The following is a 21,915-nucleotide window of genomic DNA, read 5'->3' as shown; positions in this document are numbered from 1 at the left end:
AAAAAAACTGTCAGCCTAATTTACAAAAAAATATTAGATGATTATAAATCTCTGATTCATATTTATAGAGCTATACAAAGTGATGCTGTTAGTTTTGGGGAAAAATATGTTATTTGCTATTAGAAGAAATTTATGATTATCAAGTGGAGTCATTGGTTTTGGGAGAATTAGCAGCTTATTCCTATTCCTCCCTCCAAGATGAGAACATCATCAGAAATGTGCTTGACACCATCAACAATGATAGCCATGTTGTGCCATCATGTATGACTGTATTTCCATGTTCCCTTTTAGAAGATATTATTTACAAGCTTCTAGCACATATATTCCCTTCATTTGAGACTGAAACTGAACTAAATGAGAAAGAGGTGCCACCAGATTATGAGTTTGTGAATGCAGCTTCAAAACTGATGAAATTATAACAGAAATTTCTGAACATGAAATTAGACTTGCCACAGCAGAGGAGCATGTGGAAAGTATGCAGTTAGGGGCAACTGAGAACTTTATTGACTCCATATGTAATAATATTATGAAAAAAATTAAATTAGAAGATGAAACACAGAGCGATACATGCAAAATGGAGACTCATTCCTCAAGAGAATAGCTGGTTTTATTATGAAAGAAATTGTGGACCACCATCTGCAGCCATTTTTACATGAGGAAGAATCACCTCCCTATGACTTACCCAAAAATGACCACATCATTGAACTCTTAGAACTTGATAAAGAAAACAAACAGTCCTTCCCACAGGCTTCTGTGTATTCTGCTACATTTTTGGAAGATGTCATAATTGACCTTGTTCACAAATTTTATACTCTCCCAAGTATTGCTGAAAACCCTAAGGACAAAGAGATATCAGAAGAAGACCTCATGGGCATGGCTATAAAATTTGCAAATGCCCTGATTGGGGAATTTCGGAAAAGTAAGATTAAAGTCCTAGCAAATGCTGGAGAAATGTTTTCTTTTCCACCAATAGATAAAGAGACAGTCAATAAAGTATCTGATTCTGTATACGATGAGGTCATGGAAATGTATGGATCTAAAAATGTTCAGAAAGATGATGGAAGTAACATTGTTATAGAGATGATAGCTGCTTTAGCCAAAAAGGCAATCTCTGCTTTCAAGATTCAACCCCTTTTTTTCAGGAGACTGGTCTTCCACCTTCTTTTCATTTCTAAATGTGGATAACATCATCCAAAGAGTTCAACACCTACCATATAATAACTTTAAAAAAATAAATAGAAGCTTGAAGAACCACCCAGTTTCTTCACTAGAACAGTTATCTACACTTACTTCTCTGACTTCAGGCCTGAAAGATGTAATGGACACTTTGGAAATAGGTAGAGGAGCACTTCATGGAAAGGGGAATTTCAAAAAGGAGGACACATCTATGAAAATAGGCAGCATCCATGAGCTGACCTGTACCACTATACCTAGCATTATGAAGGGTGAATTAACTACCCTAGCATCAGGGTTAGTTGGAGGTGTGGCAAATAAAAAGAAAGGGGTTCTAAGAAAATCCCCAAACCCCCTACATGATAAAGCAGCATATGTAACTCAAGAGGATGGCAAAAATTTTGCCCAGCCTGCCTTAACAAATTCAGCTAAAGAGAATGTTCCTGCAAAAGAGGAAGAGAATGAGAAAACTAAAGATAAAGAGATTAAAAGTAAACCAGACAGTCCATCAGAAAATAACCCCAGGTTTTTTTCCTGATAACTTTTTAGAAAATGTTATCTCTGAAATAGTTAACAGATTGATTTTTAATTCCTCACTGGGTACAGATGCTGCATGTCAAAACGTAACCAATAATGTAAATCAAGCTGAGGTCTATGACACAGCTATGAAACTCATTGATTCTCTGTTAAAAGAGTTTTCAGATGCTCAAATTAAAGTATTAAGCCCAGGTCAGGTTGGTCAGTTCCTCCCATCTGCAGATAAAGTTTCATCCGTTCACAATGTACCTCTCAGGCAAAAAGAGCCATCTGTGGATAAAGCACCTCCCCAGAAAAAATGGCACCTGCCACTAAAACACCTTTTTCTGATGAGGCACCTTCAATGGCTAACATACCATCAAGTGATAAAATGTTGGTCAATAAGATGTTCACTCCTCTATATGCAATATTTTGCAGGAATATAGATCTCAAGACTCCATTTATAAGGACATAAATAGTAATGATGAAAATTTAGTAAGAAAGCTAGCTAATGCAGTAATACAAGAAATTTTGCAGCATCAGCTCAACTTGCTACTTTATGATGAGGTTCCAGCTGCATCATGTTTGCCTCTAGAGTCTAAGCAGGTTATGATAAAGGTCCATAACATAGTCCAAACAGCCTGCAAAGAATGTCAAACATCATCACCATATACCATAATGCTACCTTGCGAATTTTTAGAAAGTATAATTTCTTCTCTCCTATCAAAAATTTTCTCAACAGTATCCAATGCTAAAACAGGAATATCTGAAGATAATTTGTACGCAGAACTGGATTTCCTTCAAATGAAGTTAGTAGGTACAATTATGGCAGAGATCTCCAAAGATGAAGATATGATTGTACAGTATGTAGAATCCTTACATCCTAATGATGATGAAATTATTCAATTGGTTGTTCAGACAATTTATAATAATATATTGCCACAGTTTGGATCTCAAGAGAGCATACAAAATTGTGTCAGCAGTGGTTGCAAAATCCTTTCAGAAACCATAGTTAATTTAGTTATACAGGAAGTGGCTGGCAACCAGTTGCAGAACTATTTTTCTGGAGAGCTAACACCACATCAATGTATAGAAGTTGACAATGTTGTTGAAAATATCCTTAAAGATGTTATCAAAACCACTGAAGTTCCCTAGCCTCAGCCATCATGGGCTTACAAACTGCCTTTTAACATAATAGAAGAGGTTGCTGTAATTTTTTTATCAAAGCTTTTATCTGTGTTTCCAAAAGTGGATAAGAAACAAAACAATTCTCTAAATGCTGAAATGCAAACAATAATCTCAAAAATCTTAAGCTCATTCCAAGAATATCTCTCTAAAAGTCAAATTATTATAGTGCCACAGGCCAAAGAATCACCCACTGTATCTTTAGCAGATAGTACAACTATTGAAAAAGTGGTTACTTCTGTCTATAACAGTGTTTTAAGGCACTCTGGCTCTCATATTTCAGTGTATAAAGATTTAATAGGTAAGAGCAATGTTCTCTCTGATATAATAGGATTTTTAATGGTGAAGGAAATTTCCAATTTAGAATTTCATCCTCAAGTAGAAGGAGAAACATCAAGTTCAGAGTTGGTTCTGGAAGCTGTCAAAATTATGGAAAAAGTGGTTAAGATTATTGATGGCCTCAAGTCAAGGAAAAAGCCTTCAACCAAAAAAGAGACTGTGTTAGATGCCAGGTTTTGAGAGGAAACGCTGGCCTTGTTCTTGGCTAAACTAATAAAGTTGCCAAGTGCCTCAAGCAAAAATGCCAAAGAATTATCAAAGTCTGAGGTAAATAAAATTGCATCTCAATTGACAAAATCTGTGACAGCTGAAATTTCCAGAAATAATATTAGTGTTGTAGCTACTAATCCTGAAGAAAACTTTTTAAATCCAGAAAGTATAGAAATTATTTCTCAGATGGTCGATTCTATTTATAATCATGTACTACAACAATCTGGAACACATGAAGAACTTTATTATGACATGAAAGGTACAAACAATGTCTTCTCTAAACAGGTAGCTTCTTTAATCATCAGTAAAGTTTCCAGTTGTCCGTTAGAAACAATTAGCCCACAAGATTCACAGGCTGATCTCCTTGGCGATTTGGATGTTGGTCGAATTGTTGAAAAGGTGCATGACCATGGTGTTAAAAGAGGGCCTGAGCTAGAGCAAAAAGAATTAGGTCAAGATTTAAGCAAAGAGGAACTTCCATTAAAATAATTCCTCACCGTGGGAAACAACCAATCAATATTGATCCAGACATTGTTGCAGAACACTTAGGAGTCATTTCTATAAAAACACAACCTCTTGAGAGACTGCAGATGGAGTGTTTAACTAGAACTGGACATAGCATTGAAGCACTGAGAATGGCAATAAGTGGGAGGAGTCACTCAGTGGACACACCTGATGCAGGAAAGGGAAAGAAAGAAAGACGCGTCTCATTGGATGAGGGGGGACGACTGAATATAAAGCCATTAGAGGTAAGTGCTAAACACAATGGTGAAAAGAAATGAGTAGTTACTGAGACCTGGTTGTCTTGTGATTTCCTTCCTCAGGTAGGTCTATGGGAATGCATTTGTAAAATACGGTCAATTTTCTCTTGTCCAGCCCAGTAGAATTGGACATTGATTCATCCAATTCCCTGCTTCCCTGGGACTCACCCCATCAGCAGTGTGGCTCAGTGTAAAGGTGGCAGGCTATTTTCCATTAGCCAGTCAGACTAAACTGCCATTTCTTGAATGATGGGAATACAGGGAAATACCCTTAACAGTAAACAGGACTGACTGGAATTGTAGTCCTCATTTGGCAACTCGGAAGAAATGTGATTTTTATAATCCCCACAATTCTTTTTTTATGGATGTGCATTATCATAGTACTGTATGGGTCCAAAAGGGCCAGTGAGAATAACAGGTAAACCTGTTAAAGATTGAAATCTTCAAACTTAAGGCTTCACAGTAGTATTGATTTTACTTAGAAACTTTCATCAACAAACATCAGGCGTAAGCTCTTTAAAGTTTATTTGTTTCTTCTCATTTTGTGTTCATTACATAACATTTTCCCAGTTTCCTATATTCATACACACTTAGGAGGTGCCCAGTTTCCTTCCTATTGTACCCTTGTTCTAGACACAGTTGTCTTCATGCTTCTGGTTTTATGAACTAGTTTTTCTGAAGTCTTATATTTGGGCTCTGAATATACTTAAAAGGGGCTTGAAATGCGAAAACACTGTCCTTCGTACAATATGACTATTGAAAAACAGAGAGGGAGGGAGGCAAACCATAAGAGACTCTTAAATACAGAGAACAAACTGAGGGTTTATGGGAGTGGGGGAGAGGGGAAAGTGGGTGATGGGCATTGAGGAGGGCACTCGTTGGGATGAGCACTGGGTGTTGTATGGAAGCCAATCTGACAATAAATTATATTTAAAAAAACAATATAACTATTGAAAAAGTAGTTCTGTTTACTGATCTTAGGGCACTAGGGCATAGGAACTGTCTTTCCAGATGGAGTTACACTGATCCAGCTCCCACGTTCCCATGTAATGAATACCAAAGCCCCTCTGTATAAATGAGCCTCTTGCAAGGATGATGGTGTGCACTCACACTCAGGATGTGGCCTGTGATTTACAAACTGCGCAAAGTTCTATAGAACCAGGCTGCCTGGAGCATAAGCCTAGGAGCAGATTTTCCTTAGCATTATTTTACAACCCACTGAACTAAGTCTCAGAGCTGGTGAATACATTATGGGTACGTTTTTTGTTTGTTTCAAGTACTGAGATTGTCATAGACACCGACGGAGTCTCCTTGGTCCTTAGTTTCTTGGACCAGATGAAGGTCCTTTCCAGTTCTAAAATGTCCTTTTCTCTCTGGGTTCTCAAAATTACATTAGCATTTACTTAGTAGCCTTTATATATAAGTAATTCCCTGGGTACAAGATCTATGTGTCTAAACAAAGAACATTACTCCCAGGTCATTACCTCTTAATCATCTGCAGAAATATCTGTCAGTCTTGGTTACCTGCTTTCTTCTTTTACATCTTTTATCAGTACTTTAACTGTCTCTTTAATCCCACAGAAAGTTGGAAGAGATTAGCTAATCAAATCAACTACTGCTGCTACTCTCTTTTTTTTAATTTTTAATGTTTATTTCTTTTTGAGACAGAGAGAGACAGAGCATGAGCAGGGGAGGGGCAGAGAGAGGGAGACACAGAATCTGAAGTAGGCTCCAGGCTCTGAGCTGTCAGCACAGAGCCTGATGGGGGCTCGAATTCACGAACCGCGAGATCGTGACCTGAGCCGAAGTCAGACGCTTAACCAACTAAGCCAGCCAGGTGGCCCTCAACTACTGCTGCTACTCTTAAGGGAAGCAAAAGCTGTCTCAAGAAAAGCAAACAGATATAGATAGCTCAGTTAAGACAGATACTTTGCAGCTATCTGGATAGCAGTGCTGTCCATCCCCAACGTGGAGATGGAGGTTTCAGAAAGAACAGTACATCAGTTTGAGGAACCCAGACAACTCCCAGGCTAGTCTTCAGTCAGGAATCCTCAAGCAGTGTGCTTCATGTGCTATTTTGAGGTACCAAAACTTTCCAACACACCAGCCACATGTCTATCAAAGACTCACACAGTGATATATTCCAGAGCCACATAGATGACTTGAGTTTTTGAACCATTATTTCCTTCCACCAGCACAGATCATCAAAATTGATGGTGTTTCGGTTTCTTAACAGTTCTTCTTTCATTTTGTTTTGCACAAAAGGTATTACTGTAAGGGACCATTTCTCTGGAAATCTGGTTTGCAGTGTTATAGAGATCTAAGATTGATAATTCAAATTGATTTAAATGTTCTGTGGCATCATCAAAGGCTACAGAAATAGGAAAAGTCATTTATTTAATTATAACTGTCTTTTCCTTGATCTGTCTTTACCATTGCACAATGGAAAATGACAATTGACTAGGGAGGTGAGGAGAGATGAAGATTTACTCTTTGAAGCTCCTTTAGGAAAACATCTTCAAGGATTAGAATATAGAGGGGTGACAAGTGAACATTCAAAGCCCTTCACAATCATTTTTTAGAAACCAGGTCAGCCAATATCTTGCCTCTTTTTTTTTCATGAAAATGTCTATATTTAGATTGCTCTATGATTAGTTCCCTCACTAAGTTTAGAAAAACATGTTGTCATGTCTAAATCTGTTAACAGAACTTTCCAGGTAAATAATGAAAACAGAATGTAATTAAAGTATTTGTGCATTTTGCATTTCTCGGCAAGAAAAAAGTAAAATGTGAATCAAAAGAAAAAACTTATGTAGGTTCCCTTCTTTGGACCAAATGACACTATTCTTGAATGCAAAACAAAAAGATTGTTGAATGAACAAATATTGCTTATGATTTTTTTATTTATTTCTTCTTTAAATGTGCCACTACTATACCAGTAAATGGCATTTGAGGATAATTTTACTAAATTGAAACTGACGACCATATGAAAATTGCTTTATTACTATATAACCACAAGAAAAAATGAGGCTGTTGTTTTTAATATTAATTGTCTCTTCAATTCCAGACTGCAAGTAGGAATTCATTTCAAAATTTAATAAAGCCTGACATCACCAAAGTGGAGCTTTTAAAAGATGTCCACAGCAAAAAAGATCTTATCATTCGTTTGGTAACTCATGATACTGATCCAAGAGTTTCAGAAAATAAAATAGAAGAGAGCTTAACTTCTGATGAAGATGAAGTTGTTTTACAAGAGGTTATGAAAGAACTTCCAGAAGCCCCATTTGAAGATCAAGTAAAAGAAGACATGAAGCCCATTACAAGCACAGTGGCTTTTGCCAAGCCATTGATGAGCAAGAGAAATCTGAAAAAATTTTTGTCACTAAGAAAATATTGTCATCCCAAATCCACTGCAACTACAACAAATACTGAAGCATCACCAACTCAACGGACAGAATCTGAGGAGACACAACAAAGAACTGTTTCTAAGCTTGATGTGACCAAGTCCAAATCCTCAACTGGCACAGATTCTTCCTTTTCGGAAAGAAAGACACAACTAAGTGTAAGTGACAAATGTGACTATCAATGACCAGGTTTCTATAGAAAAGGCACAGAGTTTCACAAACCTAGTCCAAGTAATTTACATTGGATAGGAAGAAAAGGTCGTAAACTGGATCCAGGCAGTGTCTCCCAACTTTGATGATATTTACAACGAAAGGGAAGTGATTAACAGATGAAGCCAGAAGCATCAATTGAAGAAAAATAGATCATAGAAAGAGTCCTAAGTTAGTTAGAAGGACAAGAAAAAAAGAAAATGGAAACCAGTTAGGAGAAATGCATTCTAACTATTTAAAATCATTGATTTAATTCTTTTTTGTACTCAAACCTATAAATACTCGCTGGAAGTTCTGTTTGCAGAAACTCCATGCCAATGGGCAAGACCAGAAGATGGGCTGGAGGGGAGTAAAAAGATTCATGCAAATTCAGCCTATCTGGGTTTGAATTCTGGCTATGCCACTTAGTAGCCATGTGGCCTTGGGGCAAGTTACTTAACTTTTTTTCTCAAAAATTACTTATCCAACTTGTTGCAACATAGCAAGTTAGTCAAAGTATGTTGAATATTCCTCAGCCCACAAGTCCCACTATCACTTTGATGCACATCTCCTGTCCCTGGTTCTGTATCCTAGTGATGGTCTGGGCCTCATTGTCCTCTTGGGTTAGCTGTACCAAAAAAATTGTACCATAAATGTGTTTGGAGAATACACATGATTTAGGATTTCCTGGTGAGACAATATCCTGGATTATCCATTTGTAATAATTTCCAGGTTAACCCAAAAACTGCAGTGAACCAGAGAAAAGAAAACATAGAAGTACAACTCTGGCCAATTCAGAGAGCGCACCATGGACAATAGCCTCAACATAAACTCAGATCTATTTATTAGTATCTATTTATTAAATGGAAGCCATGTGAGATTTCAGGAGCAAACATAGTGTGCCTGGTTAGAAATGCTGGCTACATAGATAACTAAGGGAACATTATAGTATATTTTACTTGATTTATTACAAAATCTCCTTTTTGTAATTACCTGACTTGTACTTTTCCAGAGAGAGGAAATGAAATCTAGTACTGAACCGGTACATTACTTCTTACATAGAATTATGAGTTCATCCTCGTACAATGAAGAGGATCTGCCTTCATTTTCTAGGTACAGTTAATTAAAGCAATACGAGTTGGCTAAGAAAATAGAAATGAAATGAAATTATGTTGGTGGGAAGCATGGGCCCCTCAAGTAAACCTGTGAGGAAGCCAGTGTCTTGCCCCTCAAACTCCCCTCAACTCCTTCCCCTCGTTCCCCTCTGTGGTTACTTCCTAGGTCTCCCCTTTCCATCTTCTCTCTCATTCCTATTTATCTGGTCTCTACTTGCTTCTTTCTATTACAGTGGTCTACTTAGTATAGTTAGATTAAGTCTTAAATGTGTCAGACTGGAACCTAAGAGACAGGCCCTGGATCAACAATAGTTCCTGCACTAATGGCCCACTGAAAGGGCTTCCTACTTAAGTTTCCTTATGTACCTAAACACTCAACAGTGAGGCACTATCACAGGGATCCCCAAAATGGAGGGGTTATGTAGGTTGGAGCATTCAGGGAAGAATTCTCAAAACCAGTAGAGTTTGAGTCTGGCCTTAAAGGATGGATGAGATTTAGATAAGTCCATCCAAGTTGGGGGAGACTGTGAGAGAAAGGCTGGACTATGCAATATTTATAGGAGACACTGTAGACTTGAAATCTGGTTAACACTTTTTCTAGAGTAGTCCAAACATGCCTAAAATTGTTTTTATGTTTATAAAAATATTCACAAACTGGGAAGAGGAGCACTTTTCATCATGGGAGAAATAGGGTATAAGGAGAAAAATCTACCTGATGGCAACTATATTCTTTTCCACCTCGCACTATGAAATTAAGTTTCTTTTTGACCTGATGCCATTTTAGGACAACTACCCCTGGCCCACCATTGATCCTCTCTCCCTTTATGATGGTTGTAACATACAGGTAACACAGTATGTTACATGCAGTATTGCCGGCAACTCTCAATTATTTGTGTCACTGAAGAAGAAAAGAGGGCACATACAAAACCAAACAAAAGTCAATGTAGCAATCATTTTCACTTGATTTGAAAACTCAGAGACATACCATTCCAGATTTACTTCTATATGAATAATGATTTTGACAGATTTTTCTTTAATTTAGCCAGTATTCCTTCATATATCAAATACATAGAAAATGAAATTTCTTTATCTTTTTTTTAGTGGTGGTGATCGTCCCTCAGATCCAAGTGCCATAGTATCAGAAGGTTGGATTGATTTTTTTTCTCAATTTAGATACTACTTAAAAAGACTTTGTTCAGCATTGATAAATTTCCTATTGTGAAACATGAAGTTAATGCTGGAATTTCTAGTAGGTTGACCTACTTTGGGGGTGTAGTTAACATAAGCTGACTAGTTTGCTTTTCTTCTCTTCTCTTCTCTTCTCTTCTCTTCTCTTCTCTTCTCTTCTCTTCTCTTCTCTTTAGAGAGTAAGAGCAGGGGAGAGGGACAGAGGGAGAGACAGAATCTTAAGTAGGCTCCACACTCAGCACAGAGCCTGATGCAGGGCTCGATCCCACGACCCTGGAATCATGACCTGAGCCAAAACCAAGAGTCACACGCTCAACCCACTTAGCCACCCAGGCACCCCTAGTTTGCTTTTACTGAATCATTAAGATTTCATTAATAATTCTGGTATAAAGTACATGGTGTGATATTAAGAGTTTAAAATTGCCATGCTCCTGTAGGAAATATGAGTTTATCACATCTGTACATGGACTAGAGCTCATGCTACTAGGATTTAATCATCTCTTTAAGAATGTATGCTTGCATTGCATAACTAGCTTAGCCCCAGTAAAATATATGAAAAAGCTTTTAAAGCTACAAATTAAACCTAAATTTATTTGTTCATGTTAAAATCTTGCTAGAGTAGATTCCATTTTATCTTTTGTCTCTGTTAGAACTGACTCACTAAAATATTTACAATTCGAATTTTTGGTCACCTATTCCTTTTTTTTTTAACATTTATTTTGAGAGAGACAGCGTGTGTGGGAGTCAGGGAGGGGCAGAGAGAAAGGGAGAGAGAGAATCCTGAGCATGCTCTCTGTGGGTTTCGATCCCACAAACCATGAGATCATGATATGAGCAGAAATCAAGAGTTGGATGCTTAACCAAATGACCAGGCATCCCTGGTCCCCTGTTCTTTCAAACTGTAAAGGATCAATGTGGTTCTCACAGTGACAGCACTGGCCTAGAGGGGGGAGTGTAATGTTTACTATAAAGGTGGCCTTGAAAGTCAAACTACAGGGCTGGAGTTGACCTTAATTATTTCAAGCCTGCAGCCCACTCAAAAAGTTACTCAAGAAAGCTATCCTCTCCACTTTTAAGTGGAAATAAAACTTATTCAATGATGAACCATAGAGTATTGTTAAGTTCACCAGAATTCCATGAGCAGGTCATAGTCAGAAGATGATGTAATGTACCACTGGTGTATACCCTGCAGTATGGAATCATCATAGGATATTAGAGCCAGAAATAAGCCATCTAATGTAACTTTACTTTAAAGATGAAGAATCTGGGGCACCCAGGTGGTTCAGTTGGTCAAGTGACTGACTCTTGATTTCAGCTTAGGTCATGATTTCACACTCGTGAGTTTGAGCTCCGTGTTGGGCCCTGCACTGAGCATGGAGCCTGCTTGGGATTCTCTCTCTCCCTCCCTCTCTGCACCTCCCCTACTCATTCCCTGTCTCTCTCAAAATAAATAAATAAACTTTAAAAAATTATTTAAAAAAATAAAGATGAAGAGCCTGAGGTTCATGGTGGGGAAGTGACTTGTCCAAGGTCATACACTGAGTCAGAGTATAGATCCCAAGTCTCCTAAACCTGAATCCCATTGTATTGTTTTCCTCAATTTCATTGCACTGCATTATGCTTAGTTCCTACATCCTTCAGTAATACTGCACCTCTCGAGTTTATTCATTCAATCACATTCAACAGAGATTCTCTGAGCACTTTCTCTGTGCTAGACACTGTTCTAAGTTCTAGAGATAAAGCCCTGAGTAAGAGAAACAAAGTCCTTACCCTCATTCTAACTTGGGATTCAGGGGGCAACATAAACACAATCAATCTAGATAAGAATAAGTACCCCCCATCTCACGTAGGGTAAAAGCCAGAGTCTTTACAGCGGCTTACAAGGCCCCACATGGTCTGGATAGCTCTCCCTGCTCCCCACGACCTCTCTGACCACCTCTTCTTAGGATCCCTCTTAAGCACTCTACTCCAGCCACACACACCCTTATACATGCCAGGCATTCTCCTTTCTCAGAACCTTTGCACTTGCTGAGCTGCCTGAAACATTCTTCTCTCAGAGATCTGCATAGCTCACGCCTCACTTTCTTTAGATCTTTGCTTAGGTATCATCTTCTAAGTAAAGCCTCCTCTGAGCACCTTCTTTGAAATTGCAACCCCAGGGGTGCCTGGGTAGCTCAGTCGGTTGAGCGTCTGACTTTGGCTCAGGTCATGATCTTGCGGTCCATGGATTCGAGCCCCGCATTGGGCTCTGTGCTGACAGCTTGGAGCCTGGAGCCTGCTTCAGATTCTGTGTCTCCCTCTCTCTGCCCCTCCCCCACTCATGCTCGCTCTCTCTCTCTCTCTGTCAAAATAAATAAACATTAAAAAACATTTTTAAATTGCAACCCCAGCACTCACTACCATCCCACACTCGCTATCCTCCTTCCCTGCTTTAACTTTTTTCCTAGCATTTATACCACCTGATAGATTGTATGTTTTTACTTGTTTGTTGGCTATCTCCCTCCCCTAGAATTTAGCTCCATGAGGACAGGGATTTTTGTCTCTTTGCTATATCCCCACATGCCTAGAAAGAAGGCACATAGCAGGCACTAAGTAAATATTTGTGGAATTCATGAATGAATATGACAAAAAGAAAGAAGAGCCAACATGATAGAGAGTGGCTGGCTAGATTAGTTTGGTCCAAGAAGTCCAGAAACATCAGACCTCAATGACAAAAGGAAGCAGCTACAGGAAGATCTGGAAGCAGAGGATCCCAGGTACAGGGTACAGTAAGTGCAAAGACCTTAGGATGGTATGAGCTTGGCATGTTAGAGGAAAAGAATAAAGGCCAGTAACAGGAGCCCAATGAGAAGAAAAGTGGTATGAGATGGGGTTAAAGAGATAGCTAGGGATCAGATCACATTAGGACTTGTTATAGACAATGGAAAGGAGTGTGGATTACTTTTTGGGTTGCAGCAGGAATCCTGCAGATTACTTTTTGGTTGCAGGGAAGTGATATAATCTAATTTATGAATTAAAAAAATCCCTATGGCTACTATTTGGAGAGTGAGCTGAGTAAGGATAGGGTTAAAGCAGGAAGACTGGTTAGGCGGCTTTAACAATAATCCAGCCAAGAAATGACAGTGACTTGGGACTAGGGGTATAGCAGTGGAGATGGTAAAAAGTGAACAGGTTCAGAGTGTATTTTGAAAGTAGAATCAGCAGGACCTGCTAATGGAGTGGATGTGGGAAGTGAGGAAAATAGAAAAAATCAAGCATGGGTCCTACAATTTTGGCTTGAACAACTAAGTGCCTTGTGGTACCAGATGGTGAGATGGTTGGGCAGTGGGTAGCAAGAGCGGAGAGGGGAGAGGGAACAAGAATTCTGTTTGAAGTGTGTGAGAATGGGACCATTAGATACTCAAGTGGAGAGATCACATGAGCAGTTGGATAGTTTAGAATTCAGTGCGGAGGTGAGGGCTGCAATACAGATTCTTAGTTTCACAGACAGTAAAATCTAAACTTGACTCTATCTGGCACTCTCAAGTACCTGGAATTTTTCCATCCCCTTTTTATCAAAACAACTTCTTAGATATATCCAGAAGGGTTGCTATGCACTTAGACTAGACGTTTAAAAAATTATATTGGAATGATGGCCCGGGCAAACCCAAATGGCCCCAATCATTAAAAAAAAAAAAAATCAGTTCGAATATGTATAGTACACGAGACTTCCTAAGGCAGGAAAGTACATTCAGATACCTTAGAATAACTACCAATTGATAATAAAATTTATTGGATATTCTGGTTAACCAGTTTCATTAGATAATTCAACTATGGGATCTCCTCATATTCAAAGTATCTGAAGTTTTAGTATATTTTTTCTAGACCCCTTGGCCCAAAGGGTAATCCAGAGAGAATCTTTTCATCTTGGTCCTTTATGATTACACGTGTATAAAATATATATTCAAATACATACACATTATTTCATCTGGTCCTCTTGTGAGAAAGTAGTCACATCCCCATTGTACATATGAGGAAACAGAGTCAGAGAAGTTACAGAACTCACCACTGTTCACTGAGCTCCATAATGAAGCTAAGATTCAAACACAGTTTTTCTGACTCCAAACACATCCATTGTTCTACTGTTCTCTCCCTCCCTGGCTGTGGGTCCTTTTGAAACTTCCCTCTTGGTATCATCTCTACCTCCTAAGGCCAAATGTCAGTGGTGTCTGTCAATCACTGATGTCCCCTGTAATTCAAGATAATGCCCCAGTGCTCCCCTGATCTTCATGGGAAGCAACCATTTCCTAAGAGCAGCACCGTCCTTTCCAGCCTTCCTCTAGCTGGCAGCCCCATCCAGTTCTTTTCAACTCCCTGCAACCAGAGCTACAGGGGTCCTTAGAAATCATCCACAGCCTAATTTCCCATTTTACAGATGAACAAAGAAGCCCACAGAGTTTGAATGGCTGTGCAAGATGCACAGCTAGTTGCAAAGCCTGCCTTTCCTGATGTGCTGCCTGGTGCTCCTACCACATTACCCACTGTCTTCCCCAGTTGGGGAGTGAAGGACCAAGACTTGAGCCCATAATTCTAGGGGTCTTACCTCTTTTCAGCTTTTTCTGTTTGCCTAATTTCTGTGATCCTTTGTTAAATTATTGAGATTATTTTTGTGCCAAAATTTGTACATGTCTCTGAAATAATTGTTTTTCCAATATTGTATTTTGATCGCAGAAAGTCTTGAACGTCCAGATCTGGAAAGGGCAAGCACAATTAAGGTAAATATTTTTCACTGGCCCCTCATTGTGAGCTAGTGAAGCCCTGATAGAAATAAGGGACTGCCTTCAAGTGAGGGACTGTATTGTGTGTTCTGAGGTCCATCAGGAAGCACTTCCTTGTCCACACCCCCCATAGTGCCTTAAAATAATCCCGCACAGTTTGGTTCCTGTAGCCTCTAGAGAAAAGCTGAACAGGAGTGAGTCCCAGTGCACTCCCAGGTAGACAAGACAAGGGACCTGGTGGGGGCAGAGAGGGAACAGGTGCTTCAAAGAGGAACGGGCACTGCTTGAGGGAAATGAGTGCTCATTCCAGCTACTTCCCATTATCCCTGAGCACTGACCCTTCATAGACAGCTTTCCAAATGTCTGAGCAACTCCTCAGTGTGATCCCAAGAAATTTCCCTTCCCTAAGGCCCTCTTGGGAAGTTTCCAATAATGGCTGATGCCACAGATCCTCCTGGACCCTCTTCTCTGTTTTGTATCACTTTTGCTTCTCTCTATGATTGTTTTAACCTCTCCCCAGCATGTACACACATGCACACGCATGAGTGTGCATGCACACACACACACACACACACACACACACACACACAACCCACATCAGTTTTCCAGGCACTTCTCATTTAGCAACACTAACATCTATTTGACAACATCAAGCATCACTTAGAAGCCATGGTTTCCAAGAAAACATTAAGAGGAGAGGTAGAATCTCCAGTGTGGAGGCCTACTGATAGACTTTTCCATTGCCAAGCTGATTCCCTGACTCATCCTGACTCTTTTTGCTGATTGTCCATCTCACTTGCTGAGTTTTTTGCCATTGTGAAATTAAAGACATGATCCATTAAGATATTCAGCATTCTTTATTGAGTAGCAAAGAAATTCCTGCTTGCATTCAGCACCAGAAAAACACCAGTCACTATATACATGAATGCATACACTCTCCAGTGTCAGACACAAAAAAGAAGCCATTATATTTCCCTTAATGCCAAAGTCCTTACTATAAACAGCCCTGTATGAGCTGCCCACCATCTCTCTGCCCAACCCCCATTACCTCTGTGTGACACTCTGTTACCCTTCTGTCCACTCATTGTCACTCCTCTGGATACACTGGCCTCCTTACTGCTCCCCTAAAATGCCAAGCATGCTCTTACCTCAGGGCCTTTGCACTTGCTCTTCCTTTGCCAGGAACACTATATCCCCAGATAGCTGTGTCTTGCTCCCCCATCTCCTTTCAGTCTTTGCTCAAAAGTCACCTTCTCTGTGAGGCCTTCCCTGAATACCACCATGTAAAATGGAAACACACACACACACACACACACACACACAGTATCCTCCCCTATCCTGCTTTATTTTTTGTCATAACACTTAAGTCATTATTCAATCATTCATTTATTTAACAATTTTTTATCAAGCGCCTACTCTGTGCCACGCACTGGAGATTCAACAATAAACAAAGCAGGCAAACATTCCTGCCTTAATCCTCTGGTAGACTCTCTATTCACTTGAATATAAGCTTCATGATGGCAAGGGCTTTGTTTTGTTCATAACTGTATGCCCAGCACCTAACACAGGGCTGAAATATAGTAGATGCCCAATTAACATTTGTTGAAAGAACAGCCTCAGCCATCAGAGCCAAATTTAATCTCTGTGTTAGGAGTTCCCCAGCTTTCTCCCCATTAGTCTGATGTAAAGCCATAATTGGAAACTACTACACAGAGAAGAAGTTCTCAACCGTGGCTACACCTGGAATCATCTGCCAAACTTTAAAAACTGATTCCCAGGCCTCACCTCCAGAGATTCTGATTAGTCTGGGTTGCAGCTGGGGCCTTGAGAGTTCTAAAGGCTGGCTACTTTAATGTGTAGCCAGCACTACAAACCATTGAGTTCACCTACTCACGTCAGGCCATTTGGGGGCATCTGCCCCACCCGACCCCACCTTCCTTTAGATCAGAAGTGCTCAGCCTGGCTGCACGTAGAGTCAACTGGGCAACTTAGAAAACAAAGAAATGCTTGCCCCACCCTCAGGGGTTCCTGTTCAATTTGGGGTGGGGCTCAAGCATGCCTATTTTTAATATTTCTCCAGATGGTTCTACTGTGCTGCTACTGCTGAGAACCATTTCTTTAGATTGTCCCTGTCCCAGATTATCCCTTTAAATATCCTCTTTTGCAATGTCTTATGTCCATAAACTGCCTCCAATCCTCTTAGAAGAATTAGAATCAAGCTTCTATGATAATACTCTGCCCTCCTCACCATCAACACCAAACACACTTTTCTCATCTTGCATGTGTTTATGCCTTAGTTTATTGATTTGCCACTTCCTTTTTAACTGCCACCATCACAGAATGGCTACCCTGCAGCGTGGCCATCTCCCCCAGCCTATTTTGTGCCCTTATAGGATCATGCTGCTTCTCCATTCCAGGAGGGGATAAAAGTCCACAGAGCAAAGCCAGCATCTGAGCCACTGTCCCTGCCCTACCACCTCCATGCTCCCGCAACCCCACACTGCCACTTACTCGCTCCAGACCTCACAACTGTTACGAATTATTTAAAGGGAGATTGGAGTAGTAAAATGGACATCACTTTTCCCCCTTTTCCCCTTGAGACCCCCCCCCATGATTATCTTCTCTCAGAGAAGGATCTAAAAATGTTATTTATTCCAAGCTCCAGGAGGGAGGGGGCATGCATGGCGGACATTTTTTTGCAACACTTGAGCCCTTGAAATTATCCTATAGGGGCAGCCCATGTCCAAGCCTGAGGCCAATCCTGGGTGTCACAATGGGCAAGAATTACAAGAAGTCATGCCTAGGAATGGCCAAAATCCCAGAGAATAATTGAGACTGCAGAGCACCAAGATTACAGTGTATAATGCCACACAGTTGTGCTTTGTCCCTTGAGGGTTTCTACGTACTTCTGGTATTCACTGTCCAACAAAGGACAGGGGGCTTAAGCTAGTATTTCACCTCTGTCTTGGCAGTTTATCACCCTCTATCAACGTGAAAGTGGTCTGGGAAGCCTTTATTCTTCAAGTGATGGCATTTCAGGTACAACATATTTATCATTTTATAATGAAGCTCTCAATTATGTCATTCTAAATATAGAAGTTTTGATTATTCATTCCCCCCTTGCAGTGAGTGGCTCCTGTCTTGCAGCAGCCTTACCCACAACCAATATGGGGCTGAAATAATATTACTAACAGTGTATCTAGATTGTTATTTGCAAGTTATAATGCAGTTCTCTGAGTTGAACCTCACAGCAAAGGGGTGACATTTACTGGAAGTAACATTTATTAGGTATCGGCTATGCACCAGGCATTCTGCTAAGTGTTTTTCTCACATCCACCCTGGGAAGCATCATATCCATTGTATTCATGTAGAAACAGAGTCACTGAAGTGAAATAACTTACCATGCCATGTTGCCTCTGCAAGTCTTAAAGTCCTGTTATACAGAAGAGAAAATGGAAGCAAATGACCTGCCTGACGTTGCAAAGCCAGAAAGTGGTAGAGCCAGGGCTCTAACCTCACAGCTCCTGTGACTTTTATCCCACATTCTTTCTTCCTACCAGCCAGGGGCTACATCCAGTTGCCACTGCATCTCAGAATGGGTAGTGACCAAGGAAAGCCTGCAGCATTGAGTGGCAAGTAGGAAAGGAAAGATCCCACCTAGATTTTTGACTGCATGTCCAATCAAATAGGAAAATCATATTCTTTTGGACCTTTAGTTTGACCAGGACACCTCCCCCCAACCCCTGCATTCTGCACATTAGAGGAACTCACTGGCAGCACCTCTGAATTCAAATAACACATTTTTTCTCGCCTTTGAAGGGAGAAATGCATAAATGGCCAATGTTGTGCTCAAAATCATAAAAAGGCCCTCCAAGGAGAATTTATTAGAAATTACAGTGATGTCTGTTTATGAAAACCCATAAGAAAAAGGGGACTTCTCTAGGCAAACACATGCCCATTATGGCTTATAATTTTTTTTGTTGTTTTTGTTTTTTTTACAAAATATGGTTTTATCGGGAGTCTAAATCAGTTCATAGTGTGAAGTGACATACTATAGTACTTGGCGTGCATTGTGGCAAATTCAATTTGGCCATAAACACATCTCTGTTCTCATAGCGACCAGTGTCAACCAAGTGAACCCCACTACACTGCTCACAAGCTGATCAAAGCAGCATCAGGGTGTCTTGAAAGAGAGTTGGTCTCACCATGCTGGCTTCATTTTGACATAATACCTAACTCCTACTTCCAGCATGCTGTGAATGTCACACCCAGTGATTGATTTCTCTTTCCAGAAGTTTTGCTTTGAAAGGAGTAGGAATTGTTAGTCAGAGGTTTCACTGTGCCCCTAGGGATGAGCTTTGTGTATGCTCTTATTCTAGCCAGTGCCGGTCTTTAAATAATATGCAGCATCCACTAGAGCAGTGGCCCAAAGTGTTGTCCAGTGACAGCTTGCATCAGGATCACCCAGGATGCTTATTAACAATTCAGAATCCTGGCCCCTCCCCAGAGCGGCCCAGTTAGTGTCTCTGGGAAATGGGGTCCAGGCATCTGCTTTCTTAACAAGATCCTCAAATTGCAAAAATAAAGTTTCATTTTTCCCCTCCAGTGAGATTTTCAGAATATGGCCTTGTAGCATATGCCTCCATCCCGTAACTGAAAGTCTTGTCTTGCTTTTTCAGACTGTAGGTCTCTCCATTCAAGCCTTTGTCTTTGCCTCTGCAAATTTTGACTTTTTCCTTATTTCTAGGTTGTTCTTATTTTATCAACTACTAGCACATTCCAGGACTGCATTATTAATTGGAAAAGCTAAACTTCTCCCCCTTATTTGGGAGTAAATTTTCTATCTGCTACTTTACTTTAAGCATAGATTCTTGAGATTCCCAAGGTTATATTGCTGGCGAAGATCAAAAGCTAGGTAACTGCAAAAGTTATAGAAGAACATCGTCGTTTACTGGAAACAAGAAAGTATGTGGTTTATTGTCCTGTTGTCTTTTCATGACATCCTGTCATGATGCATCAGCAGCACAGATAAATGCTCATTTCTGTCCTTACAGATACAATAATCATTCTGTTAACATAAATTATGATAGACTTTAAGAGCCCTTTGCACAAAACAACTGGTGCAGAAAAAAATGGGTCCAAATGGAGACTTATTGGCCACACAAGTCCTTTATAGCTCACACAACAAACAGATCACTTGGGGTCAGTCAACTGAAAATTTACCCAAAGCGAGTGAGAAACGATAACCTTTTTTAATGCACTGCTGCTTTTACCTGGACATTCTGAAATGGACGGAAGTAACATTTTCATGTGGAATTAGCTCCTCAGGCTGTTTTGGATAGTTACCTGATGGCATGAGGGAGACACGTACTGCTGAGCTGGTTCAAGAAGCATCAGGGTGCAGGCAGTACAGAGCTGACCTGCATGTCAAAGCCTGGGCTCTAATGCCAACTTGGCCACCTTCCTACCTCACCCAAGGTCATTAAGGTCATCTCAGATGGGGCATCCGACCTTAATGTCGCTGGTTTCCTACCCAAGAGTGTCAGAAGGAGCAACTAAAGATTCCTTGTGTTATCATAATGACCACTGAGAAATGTATAGAATTTTTGAATCACTATATTGTACACCTAAACTAATATACCACTGTCTGTTACCCATACTGGAATGAAAATTTAAAACTTTAAAATAACACTCTTTGTGAAAGCACTTTAAAACTCAAAAGTTTGAGGCGCCCTGGGTGGCTCAGTCAGTTAAGCGTCCAACTTCAGCTCAGGTCATGATCTTGCGATTTGTGAGTACAAGTCCCCAGTTGGGCTCTGTGCTGACAGCTCGGAGCCTGGAGCCTGCTTCAGATTCTGTGTCTCCCTCTGTCTCTGCCCCTCCCAAACTCGCACTCTGTCTCTCTCTCTCAAAAAATAAACATTAAAAAAATTTTTTAAAAACCTCAGAAATTATTATATAAATGATTCTTTCTGAATCCTAAATTATCAGTCCCCTAGCCTGACAGGCTCAGTTAGAAAGCCCAATAAATGACCAGATTTCTCTTTTGGTTTGTTTACAGATGCTGATAAGCCCAGTACTTCCAAACAGCGGTCTGAAATGTTGAAGAAGGCATCATCAGTTCTGTCCAAAGTGTTTTCAAGATCCAAGGCCAATGTTTCCAGATCTTCTTCAACCTCACCCCCTCACCAGGACAGAAGCTGAGGCTGCTGCTACACCTAACATCAATAATGGTGCTGGCCTTCCTCAAAAAATAAATGGTTTTTGAAACATGACATTGTGTACCACACGCTGATTCTTATAAATACTTTTAAATTCTTATAAACAAATAAGAGCAAAGAATGTACAAAAAGGCAGCTGGAAAAAAGAAGGGGTTAACAAATGCTTCTGATTTTGGCATGAAAAGAGGGATTGTCCCTCCCATAGGGATGTATCTGCCAGGCAGCGTGGGATTCAATCTCTGCTCTTGAGGGCCCTGAAGCCTTTGCTGGCAAAATAAGACTAACTTAAAAGTGAAAGTGTGACACCAACAAGAGTGAGTCATCATGTATTTTGTGTGCTCTAGGAGTTCAAAGAAGGGAGTCATGGTTGTGAGCTGCAGTGGTCAGGATAAGTTTCCTGGAGGAACTGGAATTGAGGCAATCCTCAAAGGACAGGTAGGACCAGGTAGGCCTGGAAAGTACCAGGAAGGCTTTCACTTCTGGTCACAGAGCTACATACAATGCCGCCATGTCTGAATGATCTAATTCAGTGCTGTCCAACTATATATATATATATATTTTTTTTTTCATTCCAGTACAGTAGCCACTAGCCCCACAAAGCTATTTAGTCACTAGTATTATTGAACAACTGAATTTTTCACTTTATTTCCATTTAAATAGACATGTAGAGCTAGTGGCTCCCTTACTGGATAGGACCAGTCTAGTTAGTACTTGGCCTCATGTACAGTAGCCCAATTCAGATTAGGTTGAAGAATTCCTTGAAAGCTCATTTCCAAAGTCTATCCCCAAACACCAGTGCAGCTATCTGACTCCTCAGAGGGGCTCTGGAAGCCTCCAGGCATCCTCTTGGCCCCTTC

General features: G+C 40.2%; 1 protein-coding gene and 1 long non-coding RNA gene across 2 annotated transcripts in view; both read left to right on the top strand.

The window, feature by feature from the left end:
* LOC115506891 (fibrous sheath-interacting protein 2-like) overlaps positions 1-8,900 on the top strand; it is a 52,657-nt gene extending 43,757 nt beyond the window's left edge. Inside the window, 11 exon segments of the mRNA XM_032592082.1 lie at positions 1-97; positions 100-399; positions 402-572; positions 575-1,134; positions 1,136-1,699; positions 1,701-2,001; positions 2,004-2,093; positions 2,096-3,901; positions 3,904-4,172; positions 7,252-7,746; positions 8,790-8,900. Of these exon segments, the coding sequence (XP_032447973.1) occupies positions 1-97; positions 100-399; positions 402-572; positions 575-1,134; positions 1,136-1,699; positions 1,701-2,001; positions 2,004-2,093; positions 2,096-3,901; positions 3,904-4,172; positions 7,252-7,746; positions 8,790-8,900 (4,764 nt within the window).
* Positions 8,901-14,788: 5,888 nt separating this feature from the next.
* On the top strand, positions 14,789-21,112 carry LOC116737885. The gene is made up of 2 exons (XR_004343208.1): positions 14,789-14,834; positions 20,899-21,112. It is a non-coding gene; the product is annotated as an uncharacterized LOC116737885 (long non-coding RNA).
* The last annotated feature ends 803 nt before the right edge of the window (positions 21,113-21,915 follow it).

Source organism: Lynx canadensis, chromosome X (genome assembly GCF_007474595.2).
Source record: "Lynx canadensis isolate LIC74 chromosome X, mLynCan4.pri.v2, whole genome shotgun sequence".
Classification (NCBI taxonomy): domain Eukaryota; kingdom Metazoa; phylum Chordata; class Mammalia; order Carnivora; family Felidae; genus Lynx; species Lynx canadensis.
The sequence above is the reverse complement of the archived record's forward strand: the minus strand, read 5'-3'. Positions and strand labels throughout refer to the sequence as shown.